General features: G+C 37.8%; 2 protein-coding genes across 8 annotated transcripts in view; one reads left to right on the forward strand and one right to left on the reverse strand.

Moving 5' to 3' along the window:
• Window positions 1-7,234, forward strand: part of GNB4 (G protein subunit beta 4) — a 52,149-nt gene extending 44,915 nt beyond the window's left edge. For 2 of the 3 annotated variants that reach the window (XM_032298521.1, XM_032298522.1), the window contains 2 exons: window positions 1,858-2,074; window positions 5,895-6,158. In XM_032298521.1, coding sequence (XP_032154412.1) covers window positions 1,858-2,074; window positions 5,895-6,001 — 324 coding nt within the window. In that variant the 3' untranslated portion in view covers window positions 6,002-6,158. Of the gene's footprint in view, window positions 1-1,857; window positions 2,075-5,894 lie in introns of all 3 variants that reach the window. The other variant, XM_032298520.1, reaches the window with a different exon arrangement.
• Window positions 7,235-16,085: 8,851 nt separating this feature from the next.
• MFN1 (mitofusin 1) overlaps window positions 16,086-23,209 on the reverse strand; it is a 40,899-nt gene continuing 33,775 nt past the window's right edge. For 4 of the 5 annotated variants that reach the window (XM_032298523.1, XM_032298524.1, XM_032298526.1 and 1 more), the window contains 4 exons: window positions 22,858-23,010; window positions 21,955-22,151; window positions 18,461-18,595; window positions 16,086-16,752 (listed from right to left, as the gene is read on the reverse strand). In XM_032298523.1, the coding sequence (XP_032154414.1) occupies window positions 16,674-16,752; window positions 18,461-18,595; window positions 21,955-22,151; window positions 22,858-23,010 (564 nt within the window). In that variant the 3' untranslated portion in view covers window positions 16,086-16,673. The remainder of the gene's footprint in view (window positions 16,753-18,460; window positions 18,596-21,954; window positions 22,152-22,857; window positions 23,011-23,209) is intronic. The other variant, XM_032298525.1, reaches the window with a different exon arrangement.

A 23,209-nucleotide genomic window follows, 5' to 3' on the forward strand; every position in this document is an offset into this window, starting at 1 on the left:
ACAACTCAAAAGAGAGAATAATAAGGAAGAAAAAAGCAGCTGTTGAGTGTAGAGTATAGCTTTTGAAGTCAGTGAAATCTGGGATCTAATCTTAATTCTGCTGCCAGTAGTACCTGTGTGAAACTAGTCATGCTGCTTAATCTTCATGAACCTCAGTACTGTGAAGTACTTACCATGAAAGTTTACAGGGTGTGTTCTTGGCTCACTGCAACCTCTGCCTCCCAGGTTCGTGATTCTCCTTTAAGGCATGGAGCAAATCCAATCACTGTTACTTCATTTTGACTGGAAGCAGAAGTATAGCCAAGAAATAATTTTTAAAAAAAAATCTCAGTTGAGGAAAGACATTGAGTTGAAGGTCCAAGAGTCTTACGAAGTACTTTTTAAAAAGTAATTAAAAGTGGATCCTGGCACCATGGCTCATGCTTGTAATCCAAGCACTTTGGGAGGCTGAGGCAGGCAGATCACTTGACGTCAGGAGTTCGAGACCACCCTGGCCAACATGGTGAAACCCCGTTTCTACTAAAAATGCAAAAAATTAGCCGGACATTGTGGCACGTGCCTGTGATCCCAGCTACTGAGGAGACTGAGGCAGGAGAATCACTTGAACCCAGGAGGTGGAGGTTGCAGTGAGCCAATACCATGCCACTGCACTCCAGCCTGGGCGACAGCAAGACTCCATCTCAAAAAAAACCAAAAAACAGTAATTAAAAGAAAGCAACACATCCTGTTGAATTTAGAGTATCAAAAAATAAGGGAATAAAATCCAAGATGAAAACACAGATTACCTAGATATAAAAGATTTAAAAACCAAGCTAACCTCACATGTTTTCACAACAGACACTGCTGGAAGGCTCCTGAACAATAATCTGCCCAGTGTTAAGGGGGAAATACTGTGACCCAAGAATTTTTAGTATCAGAAACCAGAGTGATGATGTGGGGGAGAAAATACAGTAAATATAATATGGGATAAGAGATTAAGACCATGAATAATCACTTAAGGCATTACCTGTAAATGATTACTGCTATTAAAAAGATATAGAATAAACTGAACCATAATATTGTTTGCAAGAAACAAACCTAAAACAAAACGACCCAGGAAGGCTAAATGTAACAGTAAAAGAATGGATAAGTCATAAACTGGAAGGAAATCTGTAGCAATATTACTATATTACTATTAAGCAAAGTAGAATTGGAGCAAAAACTTTAAGTGAGAGTTGTGCATTAATAAAAGACAATAGTGATGCTGTAACATTGAAATTCATAAGACAAAAGCAATTAAAAATTCAGGGACCCAAAACACCATTGTGTAGGAGACTTTAGTAGACAACTTGTGAATGTGGATATCCTAATGTGGCAAGAAGTAAGATATTGAGGATTTGAATAGTGTTATTTACTAATATTGACTTGGCAGATTTGGGTTTTGCTTTTGAAATTCTGAAAAAATCTGAATTCTGAAAAAGAACTGTCCTAAGGGGTGTTTATAAGCCTATCAGGATTGTGGACCTTTTATCTCCTCACCACTCCTTCCATTGTAGCCACACACACACGTATACATTCTATAAATATGAGTACTTGCCTGCAGTGTTTCAGTATGACATGGAAACCAGAGGCAGTATCTGTTGAATACTTGCTGTGTGCTAACAATGGGCTGTGTACTTTGCATGTTATTTGATTCAATCCTAACCAACACTCTGAAATGGAGTCTAAAGCCCAAAGAATTTAAGAAGCTTTAGTGCCCAACATCGCTCACCTGCTAAGTAGCCAAGTTGGAATATGAGTCTAGATTTGTCTGTTATTCACTGCCTCTTATGATTTGCATACATCTGTAGAATAAATGTTTGTTCCTTTCCTGTCTAGTTTTTCCCAAATGGATATGCCTTTGCCACTGGCTCTGATGATGCCACTTGCCGGCTCTTTGACCTTCGTGCAGACCAAGAGTTATTATTGTATTCTCATGACAATATCATCTGCGGAATCACTTCCGTAGCCTTCTCAAAAAGTGGGCGTCTCTTGTTGGCTGGTTACGATGACTTTAATTGTAATGTATGGGACACACTAAAAGGAGATCGTGCAGGTTAGTAAATAAGTCCACATTAGGTTCTGATTTTCAGGAAGCAGAAGAGGTTCCCATCAGTTGTGTTCTAGGCCTCCATGGACATCTTGGAGTTGTGGAAAGTGGTAACCCAATGGTTCTCATTCAAGTTCTTTGTTGTTACCCTTTGTTTGTGGTTATAATCCATAAGCCATATTTATATTTTTACTTTCTGAAGAGTCACATTGAGTTCTGTAATATTTTCTTGTTTGGTAGGTTTTAGAATTAAAGATGGATAGTGAATATGATTCAGTGTGGTATTTAGAAATCACACTTTGATCACCTGACAGGAAGCACTAACTGCTGGTTTTCTTCTTTCTGAAGCAGATCTTGTATGGGACAGGACATAGACCTGTGGTCTTCCCTTAACCCTATACTCTGAGTCCTCCTCTGCAGCTTCCACAAGATGACAATACACATTCAGCCATACTGGGGATCTTCATTAATAACAAGTCACACAGAGTAATTTATAACTATTTTTAAAAATCAAAATTATACTTAAAGGAATCCAATTGTCCTGTTACCAAAACACAGCAGTTGTTTCATTTCCGATGCATAGTTTCTGCTCCCCAAAGTAACTATACATTTAGTCATTTACCTGGTTCCCCCTCTATCCCCCCTTGTTTTGGGACAGAGTCTCTCTATGTTGCTAAGGTTGGTTTCTTCTCACCTCAGCCTCTGGAGTAGCTGAGATTACAGGCTTGAATCACCTTACTTACATATCTCTAAATAACATGCCTGTATTGCTGTTGTTTTAATTTTAGGGATGTTAATTGTTGCTGACCTGTTATCATGGATAAGGGTTGGTTTTAAGCTGCTCCTGCCATGGCCATCTTCTTCCCAACCAATTTTTCCCATGATAAATTTTGTTTAGAACGACATTCAGTGTTTAAAAAGTTATTTGCTGTTGAGCTGTGAGACGTTGTGACTTCTTTTGCCGTGCAGGTTTTTTGTATTTTCTAGAGTGAATTTTTTGGTTTATATTCTTAGTTTGGATATACTTCTCAGTAATGAATCTTCACACTGTCTGCCAGTTTTGACATCTTGGAGTGGATCATTTTCATTCATTGTGGTGGGTTATCCAGTGAGCCTTTTTGATCTGGAAACTCATTACTCTGTAGAACAGGGAAACTGGGGGTGGGGGGTTGTTGACTTTTATTTGTTCTCTGTTATCATCATTCCCTTTTCCTAGATCTCCCATTATGTTGAGTGGACTTCCTGGACTGATCCTTTGACTTTTTAATTATATTATTCTATTTTCCATCTTTTTCGCTTTATCTGTTGGGAGGAACCTTCACCTTGGGTTTCAACCCTTCTGTGAAGTTTTGGTTTTCATTTTTGCAACCATCTTTTTAACTTAAGAGCTATTTTGTTCCTTTTTTTTTGTGGCACCCATTCTTCTGTTCATAAATGAAGTCTTGTGTTTCTCTGAGGTTATAAGTGAATTCGTTTTTTAAGTTTCTTCTTCAAGCATAGTCTTTTGTGTTTCCAAGTTGGTTTTTTCATTCATTTTTGGGGTTCCCTGTCCTTTTTGGAAATTTCCTTAAAATGGTTAGTTTCTTATTCATACTTAAGAGTGAGGCACTAAAACCACTTAAGCTCTGAGCACATGGCTGTTGTGCTAATTCTGGCCCCTGAAGGGTGATCTGCCTGGCCATTCACTGAGAAACTCTGCCATGTCTGCCTTTCTGCCTATTTCCATCTTCCACTTTCCTCCATGAAGTATAAGCTGGCTGCCAGTTGGGGGCTGATTTCAAGAGAAAACCTGAGAGGCCACAACATTTAGCTAGTAAATTCTTTCCTCCCCATTTAAGCACAGTTTTATCAGTCACATCTGTGCCCCTTTTCTTGCAGTCCGGAGACCCTGTTTCACCCTCTCGAGTGACGGAGTCTCTAGTCTTAGGCCACATCGAGTGACGGAGTCTCTAGTCTTAGGCCACAGTGCAAGATGATTCATCACTGGACTCTGCAGAGTAGAGGAAGGGACACCAGGGGGTCTTACTGATTCATGAACACTTTCCGGTGCAATCTTATTTTACTCTGACTTTGCCCCTACCTGTTCCAGAGATACCTGGTTCCACCTAGTAGGGATGTTTTTGGAGAATCTGCAGTGTAATTTTGTTACTTGGCTTACTAGATCATTCATTTTGAAGTCAGTATTTTGGGGGTCATTAACATGGTTGCCACCATCTAATTTACAGAGGTTTGTTGCCATTGCCTGCTCTCACTGTCCTTGTGGGTTTACGTCCTTACCCTTTTAACACCCGCCATGCAGTTGTTGGGGTTCCTGAGGCAGCAGAGGCAGTGTTAGCTTTTCCAGGAATAATTTTCTACAACCTCTTTTAAGAGACTACATGGTTCACAGTTTTACACTTTCCAAGTAGATTATTGGAAATATTCTGTTGCTTAAAGCTGATTTTTAAAGGTATTTGGTGTTTTGCCTGGATCGAATCCATTAGTATCCGTAACAAAATAAAAGTGTGCTGCTTGTCTACACTTACATGCTTGAGTTTTAGTTTTGCTTTGCTTACAGCAGGTTTCAAGTTGACTCAACTGGAACTTTCAACTTAAAATTGAATCCTGACTTGCCAATTACAAATTCATTCCCCCTCCAGTGTGATTTATGTAGCCACAGTGTTCATTTTGTTGTTGTTGTTATTTCAACTCCTAATGGTAAATTTTCCCATTTTCAAACATGGTCATACTGGAGACACTATAGAGAGTATTAAGAGTTAGACAAGATGAAATTCCATTCCTGAGATGATTGATGGAAAATGACATGCTTAAGAATAGAGAGATAATGGAAATTCAAATACAGTGTACTTTAAAAATTCTTTTGGGTATTTGATGTATTCTAATTTTTCTTATTAATCTTACTGTATTTCTTGTTTCCTCCCAAATATTGGGAATACATCAAGTGAATTTAATATGTAAAAGAAATGAAAACTAGATGACTTTCATGATTTCAGAAAGTTATAACCATTAACATTCCAGAGTTTGGTCATTGGCATAAGATTGGTATTCTTGGAAGCAGTGATATAAGGCAGCTTTATTCTTATGTTTTTGTTGTTCCTGTGGGTAAAGGGCTACTTCAGTGAACTTCATTGAAAATCTTGTTTTTGTTAAAAATAACATAGCTTGGTAGCAAAATTTGGAATATCATGAACTTACTAGAGATGCGGAATAATTGTCTGCATATGTTTTCCTAGATACAAGTTGAATTATAAAATGATTTTTCTTTTTCTTTTTTTTTTTTTTTTTTTTGAGACGGAGTTTCGCTCTTGTTACCCAGGCTGGAGTGCAATGGCGCGATCTCGGCTCACCGCAACCTCCGCCTCCCGGGTTCAGGCAATTCTCCTGCCTCAGCCTCCTGAGTCGCTGAGATTACAGGCACGAGCCACCATGCCCAGCTAATTTTTTTGTATTTTTAGTAGAGACAGGGTTTCACCGTGTTGACCAGGATGGTCTCGATCTCTTGACCTCGTGATCCACCCGCCTCGGCCTCCCACAGTGCTGGGATTACAGGCTTGAGCCACCGCGCCCGGCCTAAAATGATTTTTCAAAAATTAAAACCACAAATTGACACACATGTCAAAATCCAAATAATACAAATTTATAAATATGTCCAGGTTCTTCCTAACCTGTCTTCTTCCTCAGAGAAATTTGTTGTTTTCTGTTTTTAACTGATGAGCTTTCAAACTGGACTGATAGTTTTTAAGTACCCTTTTAAATCTCTATGAATATAGTTAGTGAATTCTAAAACTCTGCAATTGCTAACTTTTTACTGAATTGTTTTTTTCAGGTGTCCTTGCTGGTCATGACAACCGTGTGAGCTGCTTAGGTGTAACTGATGATGGCATGGCTGTGGCAACAGGCTCCTGGGACAGTTTTCTTAGAATCTGGAATTAACAGTGTCATACATATTCTTTGTTCTCCACTGATACATCTGGAGAAATCAGTGCTACAGCCTATAGCTGTGAAAAAATTCTACCTTGTATTTGCAGGTGAAGATTTTTCTATTAGATTATATACAAAAACAAGCTTTCAGTAAACTACCAAAAAAAAATGGGGGGGGGGGGGGGGCAAAGGTGCCTTCTGAGATCAAAAGGACCAGTGTATTAATTTGAGGAGTTAATTTAACCTTGAATTGTTGTGTGTACTCAGTCTGTTTTCTTTGTGTAGAACACAATGTATACATTGTAGCAGCTCACCATTATGTTTGCATTTTTTAAGAAGTACATTTTTAACTTTGTAGATACCAGAAGCGTCATATTATTGAGCTTTATAATAGATGAACCAGGCACAGAAATAGAAATGCCACTGTATGTGTATTTATGCCTGAATAAAGTCCCCTTGAATTCAGATCTCTTTCTGAATCTAAGAGGTCCTGATGGCTTCATGTTTTAAGAGCACTGATGGGTGGGGCACCTCTGAGGGGGTCTTTCATTTCTCATGCATCTTCTGTCATACTGTTCATCTAAGGAGCTCGCGTTTCTCATGCATCCTCTGCCATACTGTTCATCTAGGGAGGAGCTCCTTTTCAATCCTCTGAGGGGACAGATAATCTGAAGATTTCACTGATATTTTAGACATAGCTAAGAAACTTCATTAGCATTTATTAACAAAAAATAATAGTATATAAATGGTTCTTGACATTGTAAATGCCTGATTATGATCAGTTGACACTTTGAGTAGCCCTCTTCTAAACAGCTCGACTTTCCTATTCATTTTATATTCCGGAGCTAAGTTTGTAGTGTCTGCCCATCTTTCAGGAGTTAAACATTGGGATTGTCCTTGCATCTGAACATCCTTCCCAGTGCTAGCTATATATGTCTAGATAAGAAATGCAATGTGAGTGTTACATTTGGAGAGAAGTGTAAAAAATCTAACCAATTGCTAGCACATATTTGTTGTAACGTGGTGGTTTATTTCATGTTTGCATAATATAAAATCTGAATTGACGTGAAATCTGTGCCTTTAAATTTCTTAAAATGAAACCTTTAAGCTTTTTGTTCTATTTCGTAGTATTTCTTCCCTTCCTTAGCACAAAATACTGGTTTCTAAGTGGTTTTGCTTCAAAAGATGTCTAGATCTAAGTGATTTCACTTAAAGCCTTCCTAAAGCAGTTCTTAAAGGAGTTAGGGAAATACATCAATTCTTCTGTGGTATAATAATGTGTCTATTACAAGAATGTCTGCTACCACCAAGTTAAATATACTTTTCCTCTTTTTACAAATAAAGCAAATTGATAATAGAAGATTGTTAGTCTTGCTTGATGGTAAAGTCTTGGATTATTCTGATATAGAAGTGCATTGTTTTGTAACTTAGTTACTTTTCAGATAGATAGGTCTTTGTTAGCTTTTGAACGTATGAAACCTTAACCTAAATACTCCCAAATTTTACCTGTAATTTCTTTTTATATTGTGAATGTACTAATATATGCATCAACTGTAAAGACATCAGTATCAGTTTTGTTTGTTAAAATCAGCTGACAGGAGAATAAAAAAAATGGATACAGGCAAACTAAGATACAGGACCAAAACAATATTATAGATGGCAGTTATGAATGTATATTTATATTTTGGTTAAGATTTTTATTAACTTTTTGGGTGGGTGCAGTGGCTCACACCTGTAATCCGAGCACTTTGGGAAGCTGAGGTAGGTGGATCACCTGAGGTCAGGAGTTCGAAACCAACCTGGGCAACAGAGCGAGACTCTGTCTCCAGAAGTTTTAAAAAAAAAAAAAAAAAAAAAAAAAAAGTTTATGAAGAGTTTAAAGCAATTCCTATAATTATTCACTCAGCAACTAAAAACTACTACTTGAACACTTGTGGCTAATTATACGCAGTAACAAATGGTGACAAAGTAGCCTCACTACCACAGTTACCTTCCTGGTTATACTTTTGCTTTTAATAAGAGGGGCTCCACTTGCTAAATATATTTGTTTATTTGCAGTTTAAGTTGTATTGATTACTTAATTCTGTTATTGTTCCTGAATTCAATGAGTATATAATTTGCAGAGACGTCTAATAGTTTGGATCTTAATTTTTCAAGGCTGAAAAATTCAGCTGGATTTAGTTTTTAAAATTTTGCATCATCAAGAACATTGCAGGCCAGGAGCAGTGGCTCACGCCTGTAATTAATTTTAGCACTCTGGGAGGCCGACACGGGTGGATCACTTGAGGTCAGGAGTTCAAGACCAGCCTGGCCAACATGGCAAAACCCCGTCTCTATTTAAAAATACAAAAATTGGCTGGGTGTGGTGGCGCATGCCTGTCATCCCAGCTGCTTGGGAGGCTGAGGAAGGTGAATCTTGCTTCAGCCTGGGAGGTGGAGGTTGTAGTGAGTCAAGTTCGTGCCACTGCACTCCAGCCTGTGCGACAGGAATGAGACTCCATCTCAAAAAAAGAATACTGCAGCTAATGTTTCTTTTTCTTCCTTTTTTTTTTTTAAGAGTCTCGCTCTGCCCAGGCTGGAGTACAGCGGCGCCATCTTGTCCACTGCAACCTCTGCCTCCTGGGTTCAAGGGATTCTTGTGCCTCAGCCTCCCAAGTAGCTGGGACTATAGGCATGTGCCACCATGCCTGGCAAATTTTTGTATTTTTAGTAGAGACAGGATTTTGCCATCTTGGCCAGGCTGATCTTGTACTCCTGGCCTCAAGTGGTCCACAAGCCTCAGCCTCCCCAAGTGCTAACATTTAAACATAATGTGCCTCAGAAGGTTAATTTGTTGACTCTGTAGCATGTCAAGAAGAGTAGTTTTTTGAGATCTGGCAAGAATATTTTAGAGGTACATATTCTTTTTTAAATATGTCATCACCCTCTGGTGTTTAGCATGTTGTCCCCAAAACCTGCTTAAGAAAGCAGTTCTTGCCATCAGCAAGGATGTCTCCTCCACTTTAATGGACAGCCTCATTTTTGACAGCTATGCTGTTTGAGATTTAGACTGAATATCCAAGGTCCTTCCCTAGCTCAAATGTGTACTTGTGATTACACATACCACATTGAATTCCATCTTCAGAGGCAAAGATTTGGGCTTCATATCTCAACAGCAAATGGGCCTGTTCAGCAATTCCCTGCATTTTAGACTGAGATGACCTCAGAAATTGCACGATGATATTAGTGTCCTGGAAATAATGGAGGTAGGTGCTTCTAGAATATGTTACAGAATCTCAAGCTTAACCTATTAATAGATAAATGGATCTTGACTTAAGGGGACAAAATGAAACTTTTATTATTGCTTAAAAATGCTGTGCCAATATTGTGTAACTGAGCTCCTCCAATGTTTGATATTTTAGATTTTACAATAAGATCTTAAGCATTTTAAATGTGAACATGTTCAGGGAAATATGCTTTGATGTAAATGTCTCGGATCTAAATTGTAACACAACTGAATATTTGTGGCTTATTCTTGGTTTAACTTAGGAAAACTGGTTCAACAATCCCCCATTTGGGCTTGCCATCATTTCAATAGTGAAGATGTTCTTTCTAAAATCTTTGGAGTCTGAGTCAGGCTTAATTTTTTTTTAATTAAATATGTTCAAATTCTTTTTTGCCATTGTGAAAAAGCAAAATTTTAAATGATTTCTCCTGTTAGAATTTAAAAAAATACCTACAGGTTAGACCATCTTTCTTATGGGTTGCACAATGAATTTATATTTTAAATTAGACTAAGTAGAATGTGAACGTGAAGTATATTTCACATTTACTTTTCTTTCCACTGTTTATTTTGGGTTGCCTCAGATTCAGTGTATATTTTAAAATATTGGTTACATAATAGGTACTCAATAAAATGGTTTATAGTAGAATAAGCTAGCACTTTAAAAAGTAACTTATTAATCACACATTGGTGGTACACCTTGTATTTAGCAAATATTTGCATGTTGATAAAATCTCATGTCTTTTTTCCTAAATCCAGTTACTGATTTCGTAAAATACAGTTATGATAAAGCAGCATTATGGGGGGAAAAATGCTATGCTCCAACTGGTGTTAAATGTATTCAACAAAACCTTGTTTCTTAATTAATAGAACTTCAGTGATACACTTGGTAGATATCTCAAGCCTTTTGTCTTTGACACAATGGTGCTCTATCCTATTGTTTTCTTTTCAAAGAAGCATCTGAACACTTGCTTTTCTATTTTCCCATCCAAAGGCATCCACATCTAAGTGTGTTTTTAAAGCTGATTAAAATTATTTTCCTGTTAAAGCATTATGAAAATGTTTTTCTTTACCTAGAATGATTTGTACACACTTGTGGTCAATTGAACATGAATGTCAGTAGTCTAATTATGTGAAGGGTAAACATGTTAGATTACTATGGACTTGTATCATGACTTAACTGTTCTTGGCTCTTTCTTACACAGTGATTCATTCCTCTATTTGTACAGTAGCTTTATAAAATATTGTGAATTCATGTTGTAATCAATAAAGTGCTTTTAACCAGATTTCACTGTATCATTTTTTTATGCCCCACCACCCTTTTTTTTTTTTTTTTTTTGGAGAGTATTAGTTGTCCAGGGTGGAGTGCAGCGGTGGTATCATGGTTTCCTGCAACCTCTGCGTCCCCAGCTCAAGTGATCATCGCACCTCCTCAGCCTCCGGAGTAGATGGGACTATGGGCGCATACCAATACGCCCAGTCGATTTTTATGGAGATGGTGTATGTTGCCCAGGTTGGTCTTGAATTCCTGGGCTCGCTCAGGAGATCTGCCTGCCTCAGCCTCCTAAAGTGCTGGGATTGATTACAGGCATGAACTACCATGCCCAGCCAATTTTTTATAAAGTTTTTTATGGAGATGAGTCTTGCTTTGTTGCCCAGGCATGTCTCGAACTCCTGGCTTCAAGGGACCATCCCACTTTGATCTCCTAAAGTGCTGGGATTGCAGGCTTGAGCCAACAAGCCTGGCCTGTGTAATTTTTAAGCAATTCTGCTTATGGTGTTGATAAATTATCATTACTACTATTTTTCACCACCATACCCTTAGGAGAGGATGAATGAGGAAATAAAACAGCTTTGGCAGTGAGCTGGTAATTCTTGAAGCTGGGCAATGGGGTGATGAAGGTTTATTATGCTTTCCTGGTTATTTCTGTCCTTGTTTGTTTAATATTATTCTATAATAAAATGTTTCTTTCTCTTAGACTTAAAAGTCCATGCAGGGTTACACAGCACTACAGGTTGAAGCAGAGGGCAAGAATAAACTCCCCTTTGACACTTTGAATATTAGTTCTGTTGTCCAGTGAAGAGTACTAATTACCTGTAAATTGTTATGTCTAAAGCAGAAAACTTCTTGACTGCTCCTCTGATAGTGCTATATGACATCTTATACTAATGATGAATGTATGTAAATTTTACTTACCCTTTTACTACTTGGCCAGAAGAATTCAACAGTAATGCAGTCAAAAGAGGTCTACTCAAGATAACCTACATATGTAAAAGTGATTAAGAATGAAAGATTAAAACTCACTGCATACTAGTATAAATGTTACATTTGTCAACTATCAGGCAAACAGGTTTTATTTTCACCTTGCAAGCTTGTATACTGAAAAAACGTTAATGTAAAAAGATTATACAGAGTTTAAATAATCCTGCAAACATACAAAGTAAACAAGCATATACACTAACAGAACCAAGGACAAAAACCACGATTATCTCAATAGATGCAGAGAAGGCCTTCAACAAAATTCAACGGCCCTTTATGCTAGAAACTCTCAACAAACTAGTTATCAATGGAACGTATCTCAAAATAATAAGAGCTATTTATGACAAACCCACAGCCAATATCATACTGAATGGACAAAAACTGGCGGCATTCCTTTGAAAACCAGCATAAGACAAGGATGCCCTCTCACCACTCCTATTCAACATAGTATTGAAAGTTCTGGCCAGGACAATCAGGCAAGAAAAAGAAATAAAAGGTATTCAGTTAGGAAGACAGGAAGTCAAATTGTCTCTATTTGCAGATGACATGATTGTATATTTAAAAGACCCCATCGTCTCAGCCCAAACTTTCCTTAAGCTGATAAGCAACTTCAGCAGAGTCTCAGGATACAAAATCAATGTGCAAAAATCACAAGCATTCCTATACACCAGTAATAGACAAACAGCCAAATCATGAGTGAACTCCCATTTACAACTGCTACAAAGAGAATAAAATACCTAGGAATGCAACTAACAAGGGATGTAAAGGCCCTCTTCAAGGAGAACTACAAGCCACTGCTTAAGGAAATGAGAGAGGACACAAACAGATGGAGAAACATTCCATACTCATGGTTAGGAAAAATCAGTATCATGAAAATGGCCATACTGCTCAAAGGAATTTATAGATTCAATGCTATTCCCATCAAGCTACCAATGATTTTCTTCCCAGAACTGGAAAAAACCACCTTAAACTTCATATGGAACCAAAAAGCCCAAATAGCCAACACAATCCTAAGCAAAAAAATTTAAAAAGCTGGAGACATCACACTACCTGACTTCAAACTATACTACAAAGCTACAGTAATCAAAACACCATGGTACTGGTACCAAAACAGAGATATAGACCAATGGAATAGAACAGAGGCCTCAGAAATAACGCCACACATCTACAACTGATCGCTGGCAAACCTGACAAAAACAAGCAATGGGGAAATAATTCCCTATTCAATAAATTCAATAAATGTTGGGAAAACTGGCTAGCCATATGCAGAAACTGGATCCCTTCCTTACACCTTATACAAAAATTAACTCCAGATAGGTTGAAGATTTAAACATAAGACTTAACGCCATAAAAACCCTAGAAGAAAACCTAGGCAATATCATTCAGGACATAGGCAAGGGCAAGGACTTCAGGTCTAAAACACCAAAAGCAATGGCAACAAAAGCCAAAATTGACAAATGGTATAATTAAACTAAAGAGCTTCTGCACAGCAAAAGAAACCATCATCAGAGTGAACAAGCAACTTAAAGAATAGGAAAAAATTTTGCAATCTACCCTTCTGACAAAGGGCTAATATCCAGAAACTACAGGGAACTTAAATTCACAAGGAAAAAACAACTCCATCAAAAAGTAGGTAAAGGATATGAACAGACAATTCTCAAGAGAAGACATTTATGCAGCCAACAAACATATGAGAAAAATCTTATCATCACTAGTCATTAGAGAAATGCAAATCAAAACCACACGGAGATACCATCTCACACCAGTTAGACTGGCAATCATTAAAAAAATCAGACACTGGAGAGGATGTGGAGAAATGGAACACTTTTACACTACTGGTAGGAGTGTAAATTAGTTCAACCATTGTGGAAGACAGTGTGGCAATTCCTCAAGGATCTACAACTAGAAATACCATTTGACCCAGCAAACCCATTACTGGGTGTATACCCAAAGGGTTATAAATTGTTCTATTATAAAGACATATGCACAGGTATGTTTACTGTGGCACTGCTCACAATAGCAAAGACTTGGAATCAACCCAAATGCCCACCAATGATGGACTGGATAAAGCAATGTGGCACATATATACCATGGAATACTATGCAGCCATAAAAAAGGATGAGTTCATGTTCTTTGCGAGGACATGGATAAAACTATAAACCATCATTCTCAGCAAACTGACACAAGAATAGAAAACCAAACACTGCATGTTCTCACTCCTAACTGGGTGCTGAACAATGAGAACACATGGACACAGAATGGGAACATCACACAGTGGGACCTGTAGGGGGCGGGGAGGTAGGGGAAGGATAGCATTAGGAAAAATATCTAATGTAGATGACAGAGTGATGGATGCAACAAACCACCACGGCATGTGTATACCTATGTAACAAACCTGCACGTTCTGCACATGCACCCCAGAACTTAAAGTATAATTTAAAAAAAGAAAAATAAAATACCAAGATTTTAAAAACTTTAAAAAAAAAACAGGCATATGTGCAATAACTTTGAAATATATCATTTATAGTTACTTAATTTCTGTATAATTCATGGGCTTAGTACAGGTGCACAGACTTCCAGGCCTAAGAGTTTCATTATTTTACTGTTCCATTTCCAACATTCATTATGTTTTCACAATTGATCAGGTAGAACTACATAAAACAAGTGATGGAGAAGATGCCATACCAAACCTGCCACACCAGTGGCACCCCAACTTTACTGCATATCAGAAACACTCGGCTGGCTTGTTCAACCATAGATTGCTGGGCCCAAACCTATTGCCTGACTCCATATGCTGAGTTCAGACCCAAGAATCCACACTTCTTGTTAAGTTTGAAGCTGATTATGGCTACGTGTGGTGGCTCACACCTGTAATTCCAGCACTTTGGTAGGCTAAGGTAAAAGGATCACTGGAGCCTGTGAGTTCAAGACCAGTCTGCACAAAATGGGGAAACCACATCTCTACAAAAAACTAGCCAGGCGTGGTGGCATGTACCTGCAGTCCCAGCTACCCAGGAGGCTGAAGTGGGAGGATCACCTGAAAATGAGAGGTCAAGGCTGCAGCGAGCCATGATCACGCCACTGCATTCCATCCTGGGTGACAGACAGAGAACCTGTCTCAAAAAGAAAAAGAAGTAATGTTGATGACCCAGGACCAAGCTTTGAGAACCACTGAACTATACTAATGAGGTGATACCAAACCATTAGGAACTTTCAAGTTTAAGTACTTTCGCATAAAGGTTACGCGGCCTTGAGCTCTGTAACCTCAATTAGCAGTACGAGATTTCAGAGGCTGTTTTTCCACGTTGTATCTGTTACCTAATCCCACATTTTGTGGCCTGTGCCATTTCTTGGGTTATAAAACAGTAACAAGGCCGGGCGCGGTGGCTCACGCCTGTAATCCCAGCACTTTGGGAGGCCGAGGCGGGTGGATCACGAGGTCAAGAGATCGAGACCATCCTGGTCAACACGGTGAAACCCTGTCTCTACTAAAAATACAAAAAATTAGCTGGGCATGGTGGTGCGTGCCTGTAATCCCAGCTACTCAGGAGGCTGAGGCAGGGGAATTGCCTGAGCCCAGGAGGCGGAGGTTGCGGTGAGCCGAGATCGCGCCATTGCACTCCAGCCTGGGTAACGAGAGAAACTCCGTCTCAAAAAAAAAAAAAAAAAAAAAAAAAAAGTAATAAAAGCTAAAAAACCCAAATTAATTTCCATTAGTATACTGCATTCTAGTATCAGTTTGCATTAAAATATATTTTTGAAAGGCTTCAGTGGCCTAGCGTTATCTTCTCTTGAAGACATCTTGAAAAAGAGTTACACCTGCTGTAAAACAGCTGAATAGAACCTAGGAAAGGAAGCATAAGCTACACGTGGCCAAAGGTACTGTGTTCCCCGGGACTGTGTATTTCTAACCAGCGTCCAGGTGATACTTATCTGGTAGTCCTGTATTTTGCCTAGCAAATTCCTAGAATGGTGTCATTTTAGTACATTTCCATTCCATCTGTCAACCAATTTTTTTTTAACACCAGTTAAAGACTATTTGATTTATTAAAGAGGAAACTGATGAGGCATTTTTACAGCTCAAGGCAGAATTTTGTAAATTTTACATTTATGGATCAGAAATACTGAAATAAATATGCAAATGGTGGCAAAATTGGCCTCTCTTCCACATTGGGGAAGAAAGTCAACAGAACCTCTACTAGGCGTAATTTACATGTGTACAGACTCAATCACTTTTTAATATAGAAAGATAATTGACCCCATAACCTTGTATTAAGGTAAAAAATACACTAATAATTTTTAATGAACCCTAAAAATTTCATACAAATAAAAAGTAAAAGCCTCCAATGGGGTATAATCCAGCAATATCCTAGGCAAATACCTCCTAAAGAACAGCTTTTTAAAAACATCACTGTTATCATTTAAAATTCAGACCTATCGTTGGGTATTTTTCTCTCTTCAAACTTTATTCCTAAAATTGAGCTAGGAAAGCTTTTCTTACAGGAATCATAGTTGGAGCAAAACTGAAAATGTTTCTTTAGAAACAACTAAGGAAATTATTTAGACCCAGATACTTATAAGCGACTACAACAAGCCTTTATTCTGTTTTACATCAGTTTTAATGGGAAGAAAGACAGCATATTTACTAGTGGTTCACATACCTGCCATGACAGCAAAGTGACTGTAACTTGCAGAAATAATACACTCAAGAACATTCCACACTCCTTGGTGATTCCGGCAATGCAGTTTATTAAATAAAATTAAAAAGTGACTATTCCCATGAAAGACAGCATCAAAAACTAGTTTTGAGAAAGAAGATGAGAGGCTCAATCTCTAACTCCTGGATGCCAGGAAGCAGAGTTTTTCAGAATCAAAAACAAATTAAGAGCTCACAGCCCCACCCCTCAGGGGTCACATAAGTTGGTATTGTTGCTTGTAACTAATTCATGATTTAAGCCTTTTCTTTACCCAAAATTAAAACTAAGGACATAACACTCTCCAAAACACAAATACCCTGAGATAGACCATTATCAGAATCTACACAGGGCTTTGCTATTTAGGTACAGTTAGTATAATTCATACTTAAAGTCATTTCATAAAAATAACCGTCCCAATCTTACAAGTTTTGTTTCCTCCTATCGTGGTCACCAAAGCAATCTCTGTTAGGATTCTTCATTGCTTGAAGGGAGAAACTGCTTAGTAAAATTCTCCAGCTCATTTTCAAGTTGAACAGCTTTATTTCTAATTTAAAAAAAAAAAGAAACACCAATCTAATTACCACAAAGGTCAAGGAAAAAGATGCATTCCATCCATTGTGAAAAGACAAAAACTTTAATAATAAACAACGAAGAGCATACTAGACAGTGGAATCGTATCACCCTGTACGGGAGTTACATCCTGTTACGTACAGTCATGATTGTGTTTGCACATTCCCTTTACATAATGCATAAAGTACAGAGTGTTTCTCATGGACATACAAGGAAACTAGCAGATGTTACAGTGGCAACGGCATACCAAAAAGATTTCCTTTAAACACTAGATTTATCTTTGATGCAGCCAAATGCCCACAAGACAGGAAAATTGAAACTAAAACTGACAGAGAAACAGACTTGTTTCCCATTCTCATACGATGCCAGGCACACACTCACTGAGTGGACTCTCTCCGTCATGGAGAAGGGGAAGGGGTCTTGTTTTACTTTGTTCATGTGTGCATATGCTTCAGGTCATACAAGTGAAGAGTACATAAGCTCTGAACTCTATTGTATATATTTCTTGAGGTAGCTCTCCTGCAGCGTTAGCAAGTTAAATTCTACCCAAATGGCTGGTCCTAATCTAGTAAAAAATGGAGATTCCAAATACTATGGTCATTTTTTTAAACTTTTTCCTTTAAGAAAAATGATTAATTAGCAGGCCAAAAAATGAAATACTACTTAAAAACTTACCTAGATCTTTCAAAAGCTGAATAAATCAAAACCAAAAAATCACAAAAACTTACCTAGGTAAAGACAAAAAAACAATTTCTACTGCACAGTTTCACCAGATTTGAGAGATATATTTGGGATGGTCTAACTTAAAATAGGAGCAACTAAATACATAAAATTCACATGGGTGGGTGAGGTTGGACAATCTAAGTGATAGGTAGTCATCTTTTCCAGAGATTTTGAAACTAAAGTGCAATGAACATGTGTCTGATGAAGACACGACAGTTAATCACTACTATGGGTGCTTTAAATACATGTCCCCAAATCCACGTCACAAAGACAGTTCCTTCAATTTGTAAACATTGACTACTAAGCTGTTCTTACACCGGCAACTTTGTGTAGTACGTGTCCTAGAAGTAACAGCAGAGACTAAATGAGGTTTCATGGTTTTTCAAAGACATTCTGACAAGCCAGCTCATGGATGAGAAGTCAAAGTAAGAAAGCTCAAAGTAAGTTATCCAGCACTGAGTGAGAATTCCCAACTATAGACCTAATTGGTGACACTTTCAGTCTTGTCCCAAAAGCAGATTTAATTAGACCCCAAATATTCCATAATGAATCACATCAAACCAGAAATCCACATTTTATCAGGAAATCCGACTTCTGTTTTATGATTTAAGTATACCCAATCAACAGTCCCCCATGAAAACAAAAGTTATGGGTCTTGGACATACACAACTAAAATCTCACTTCTAATTGTACACTTCTGTTCTATAATTAAAGGGACTAATATATAATATAGCCTAATGAAGAGTAAGTTTGGATCTATAAAGTTCCTTTAGACTCAGATTTGTTTTCTTGTTAAAACTAGTCTTCGTTGAAACTGCAAAACGTGGAATTAAATATGGACAATTTTCATTTAAACCAACACAAAAAAAAGGTATGAATACAAATTCATTAGTAATTTTACATATTTTGGTAATGAGACCAGTAAATGTTCAAATTATTGAGAAAAAACGTTTAAATACCTTAAGAGCTTTGAATTGTTTTGTATTTTCTCCAACTGATCTATTTCTTTGGGTAATCTAGCAATTTCTTCTTCCAGTTGTCTTTGAGTAATATCAACTTGTTGGCACAGACGAGCAAAAGTGGTAGCCATTTGTCTTAAAATAAAAATTCAGAAGCAGTCATAAATGTCTTCAAAAATGACTAAGCTTTAATTGAAAGCTCACATAAAAAAGGAGAACACAAGTTTTTTAAAAATTCTAAATTACAGGGAATCAGGACACTAAGAACGCTAAGAGGGAAGGTATAGCTCTAGTGGACAGAATTTTATCCTGGCTCAAGAGACGATACTACCTCTGCTATATGGCTGAGAACATGAATAAGCCACATAAAGACAAAAGACAGGTGCATTTCTTCAGAAGTACCATACATCTTACTCATGCCTGGTCCCCTGCCCAATGAAAGTAAGACATTATCAAGAACAGGAACAACTCCATGAACTTTTGTGACACAGGCAAAAAACATTTTATATTATAGCAAAATGTAACCACATACCTAGAAACAAAGGGTTCTATTTGAGAGCTAATTAATACACTAACTTTGACAAACATTACATTTATATTTTTTAAATGGGAGCATGCCTCTTCCCGTTCCACCAAATCCCATTCCACCACTATTAGACAGATGAAGCATGTGCTTCATTCTTTTGATATTTTGTTAAATATTAAATATTTACTTAGTATATTTTGACTGAGAAATTATTTGAAGTTGCCTCCACTAAAGTGCAAAGTCTTCTAAGAAAGAGGATCAAGTCAAGATTTTAATTCCCATAGCCCCTAGTGTGAACTGCTGCATGGGAGGCAATTAAATGTTTGATAATCAGTGCATGGAAACTACATTAACTTTGTTCTTATTTACATGAATTTCAGTTGATTTCTTCAGAAGTCAAAGTATCTTAATTAAAAATTCATCCTTAATATAATTTAAAATTAAAACTACCATATAAAATAGAGGCTCAAAAAATGTGGTCAATGAATGAATTAATAAATGAACAAATTCCTCAAATCTGTGGTCTGCTGGTATTCATTCTCTACAATTATTAACTGTCAGCTCAGACTTTGATTTTGTATCTGAAGCAGTTTGCTGTCCCAGAAATTCCTGTCTCCCGAGTCTAAACAATTTCATACGCTGCTGCTAAGTTATTTGTTCTATAGCTAAGTGTTGATGACATCACTCTCAGAATTCCTAATTATCCAAAACCCAATCTACACACATAGACAAGGCCACATCCTGCTGCGAAGTATATGTGGAAGTATGTACACAGCTTATATACACATCTCCCACACTGAAATTCTTCTCTTCATGTCCGTGAATACATTCCTCTCCTCTGACCTTCTGGCTTTGCATCTGGGTTGTTGTCTCCACCTGCATGCTGAATGTTCAAATCTCATATGCTACATATCTCCTCTAGGAAACCTTTACTGATCTACTATCCTTCAAGATTTAAGCAACCTGTAAAGCCTTGCCTTATGATAAAAGTTTATTTTCTTATATTTCTTATGACTGTCACTTTGTATTATAATTATATAAATGTTACTTTCATTAAACTGAAGTTATCTTGAACTCAAAGAATTTTTAAATTCTGCTCTCAGAGGCATCTAAATACAGAACAGTGTACTTTGACTTAACTGGAGTTCTATGTATTTTTACCACATGAATGAAACAAATATTTAAGTTTCATAAAAGCAGAAACCAGGTAGACTTAGGTATATGTTATAATAAAATTCTTCTGAGATCTAAAATTAAAATAGCATTTAACTTATAAATTGGAACTGCCAGAGCAAAACTACATTCACCAAAAAATGAGGAGTCTGCCTACCATAAAGTGCTTTTGTTAAATGCTAAGAATTCATTCAGTTTTCTGAGACGGCTCGGCCATCTACCTTTCTATTCATTCAGTTTTCTTTTTTTATTTTTGTTTTTTTTAAAGATGGGGTTTCACCATGACGGCCAGGCTGGTCCCGAACTCCTGACCTCAGGTGATCCACCCACCTCGGCCTCCCAAAGTGCTAGGATTACAGGCGTGAGCCACCTTGCATAGCTTCATTCAGTTTTCTTTATTAAGAAACCACAAGGATCTGGCCGGGCACAGTGGCCCATGCCTGTAATCCCAACACTGTGGGACGCCAAGGTGAATGGATCACTTGAGGTCAGGAGTTCGAGATCAGCCTGGCCAACATGGTGAAAACCTGGTTCTACTAAAAAAAAAAAATACAAAAAAAATGAGCTGGGTGTGGGGCCAGGCGTGGTAGCTCACACCTGTAATCCCAGCACTCTGGGAGGCCAAGGCGGGTGGACAACGAGGTCAGGAGATCAAGACCATCCTGGCCAACATGGTAAAACCCCATCTCTTCTAAAAATACAAAAAATTAGCTGGGCATGGTGGTGTATGCCTGTAGTCCCAGCTACCCAGGAGGCTGAGGCAGGAGAATTGCTTGAACTTGGGAGGCAGAGGTTGCAGTGAGCCAAGATCACACCACTGCACTCCAGCCTGGGTGACAGAGCAAGACTCCTTCTCAAAACAAACAAACAAAAATCACAAGTATCTTAAGGGCAATTATTTATTTTTGGGACATAGTCTCATTCTGCCACCCAGGCTGGAGTGCAGTGGTGCAATCTTGGATCACTGCAACCTCTGCCTCCCAGGGTGAAGCGATTCTTATCCCTCAGCCTCCCAACTAGCTGAGATTACAGGCAGGCGCTACCCCACCCGGCTAATTTCTATATTTTTTGTAGAGATGGGGTTTCACCACATTAGCCAGGCTGTTCTTGAATTCCCAACCTCAAGTGATCCACCTGCCTCGGCCTGCCAATGTGCTAGGAGTATAGGTGTGAGCCACCTTGTCTGGCCAGGTACATAAATTTAGAATACATCTGCTGAAGAACGATCTTTTGAGTTGGGCATGGTGGCTCATGCCTATAATCCCAGCTCCTCAGGAGGCTTTAGGAGGGGGGAATCACTTGAGCCCAGGAGGTCGAGACCAACCTGGGTAACACAGTAAAATTTTTTAATTAGCCAGGTGTAGTGGTGCACACCTGTGGTCCCAGATACATGGGACGGTGAAGCAGTAAGATTACTCAAGCTCAAGATTTGAGGCTGCACTGAGCCATGATTACGCCACTGCCCTCCAGCCTGGGTGACAGAGACTCTCTCTCTGAAAAAAAAAAAAACAAAAACAAAATTAACAACTATCTTTTTAAACCCCTCCAAAGTTCTTGAAAGTTCCTATCTACTTAAACCTAATTTATCAGGAGAATGGCAAGAAAAACAGTGATTAGGAGAGAGAGGGGGCAGCAGTGAGGTTTAGTATTGTTCTATTTTCTCATTGGTGAAGATCACGAAACATGTTCATTTTGTGATAATTCTTTGAGCAATACACTTATTCTTTGCGTTTTCTGTCTGTATGTCGTATGTCAGTAAGTTTTTTTTATAACAAAGATACACCTTTCAACTTACTGTTTTACTTGGTGGCTGCAGTTTGCACTAGTGGAGCTAACAATCATCTTCAGTTTTTCAGTTGCATAGTTTATAAATTGCTGTTTAAAGGCTCTCTCCTTGGCATGGGTGGTCCAGGACAGCCTTTCATAAAGATACAAAGCTCCATACATAGTTAATGAAACAGATATGAGTTTCCAACCTATAGTTTTCCAAATCTGTAAGATAAAGTAACAGCTTAGTCTGAGAAGGAAAAACACCACTTGGGAGAGAATATTTAAAAGCATTTTAGTTCCCTATAGATCTTTGAGTTAGATACATTTTCTAAAAATGTATATTCCTTCTATGAGAAAATGTGAAGTTACCAGAAATCAATCAGGCTTAAAAGGGATCAGCACACAAATAAGCAAGAGCTTTGTAAGCTGCCAGATCTGACAAACTGATTCAATTATATCTCAAAAATAAAACAATGTTAAATATTTTAGGTCAGACCTTTCAAAAACCAAAACAAGTATATCTATGCTGTTAATGACATAAATATTTTTTAAAAACAAGTAAGAACTACTACTAGAAACAATAATTAATACTTAAGACAGATCCCCTTGATATTCAGAGAAGGCTAGATAAGGCACCTTGGGTTTTCTTATTACCCAATGCACAAACGTTTCTTTGTGTGCCATGATGCGAAAATGCTTAGGAAGTATTAAAGACCAGCTAGTTGGTGATGGTTCATTCCTAAAGATGTAAGATGTATTTTAAAAAATTTAAGATAAGACTTGTGATAATTCACTACTTTTAACCTGCAAATTTTCCTATTATTTACAGATCCTACAAACAGAACATCACGTATCTTTTCTTTTGTGATCTAATAGGCAGCCTTGCAAATGTTTCCATTTTAATTATACTAAAAGAAATGTTTCTTACCACTCCTCCAACAATAATGATGCCCATAGAAGTTCTAGATGTAAGAGAAGCCAATGCTGTTACTAACGTAATCATGAGTTCCTCCTGTGATGCATTATCTGGCACTGCTGGACTGGGAGGAGCAGTGGGAGTAGAAGCTAAAGATCTAGGGAGCTGCCAAAAACAAAAAGGTTATTACACTTAAACAACTACAAATTAAAGTTACCTTATAAAACTCTTTACAAGTACGGTAGCAAATCTATGGGAGAAAAAAAAATCACCCTAAATGAAGAGGGTATCACACATATATGTAGAAAATAAAATAATTTGAAAGGCCGGGCGCGGTGGCTCAAGCCTGTAATCCCAGCACTTT

Source organism: Sapajus apella, unplaced genomic scaffold (genome assembly GCF_009761245.1).
Source record: "Sapajus apella isolate SASKATOON/1434 unplaced genomic scaffold, GSC_monkey_1.0 scaffold38, whole genome shotgun sequence".
Classification (NCBI taxonomy): domain Eukaryota; kingdom Metazoa; phylum Chordata; class Mammalia; order Primates; family Cebidae; genus Sapajus; species Sapajus apella.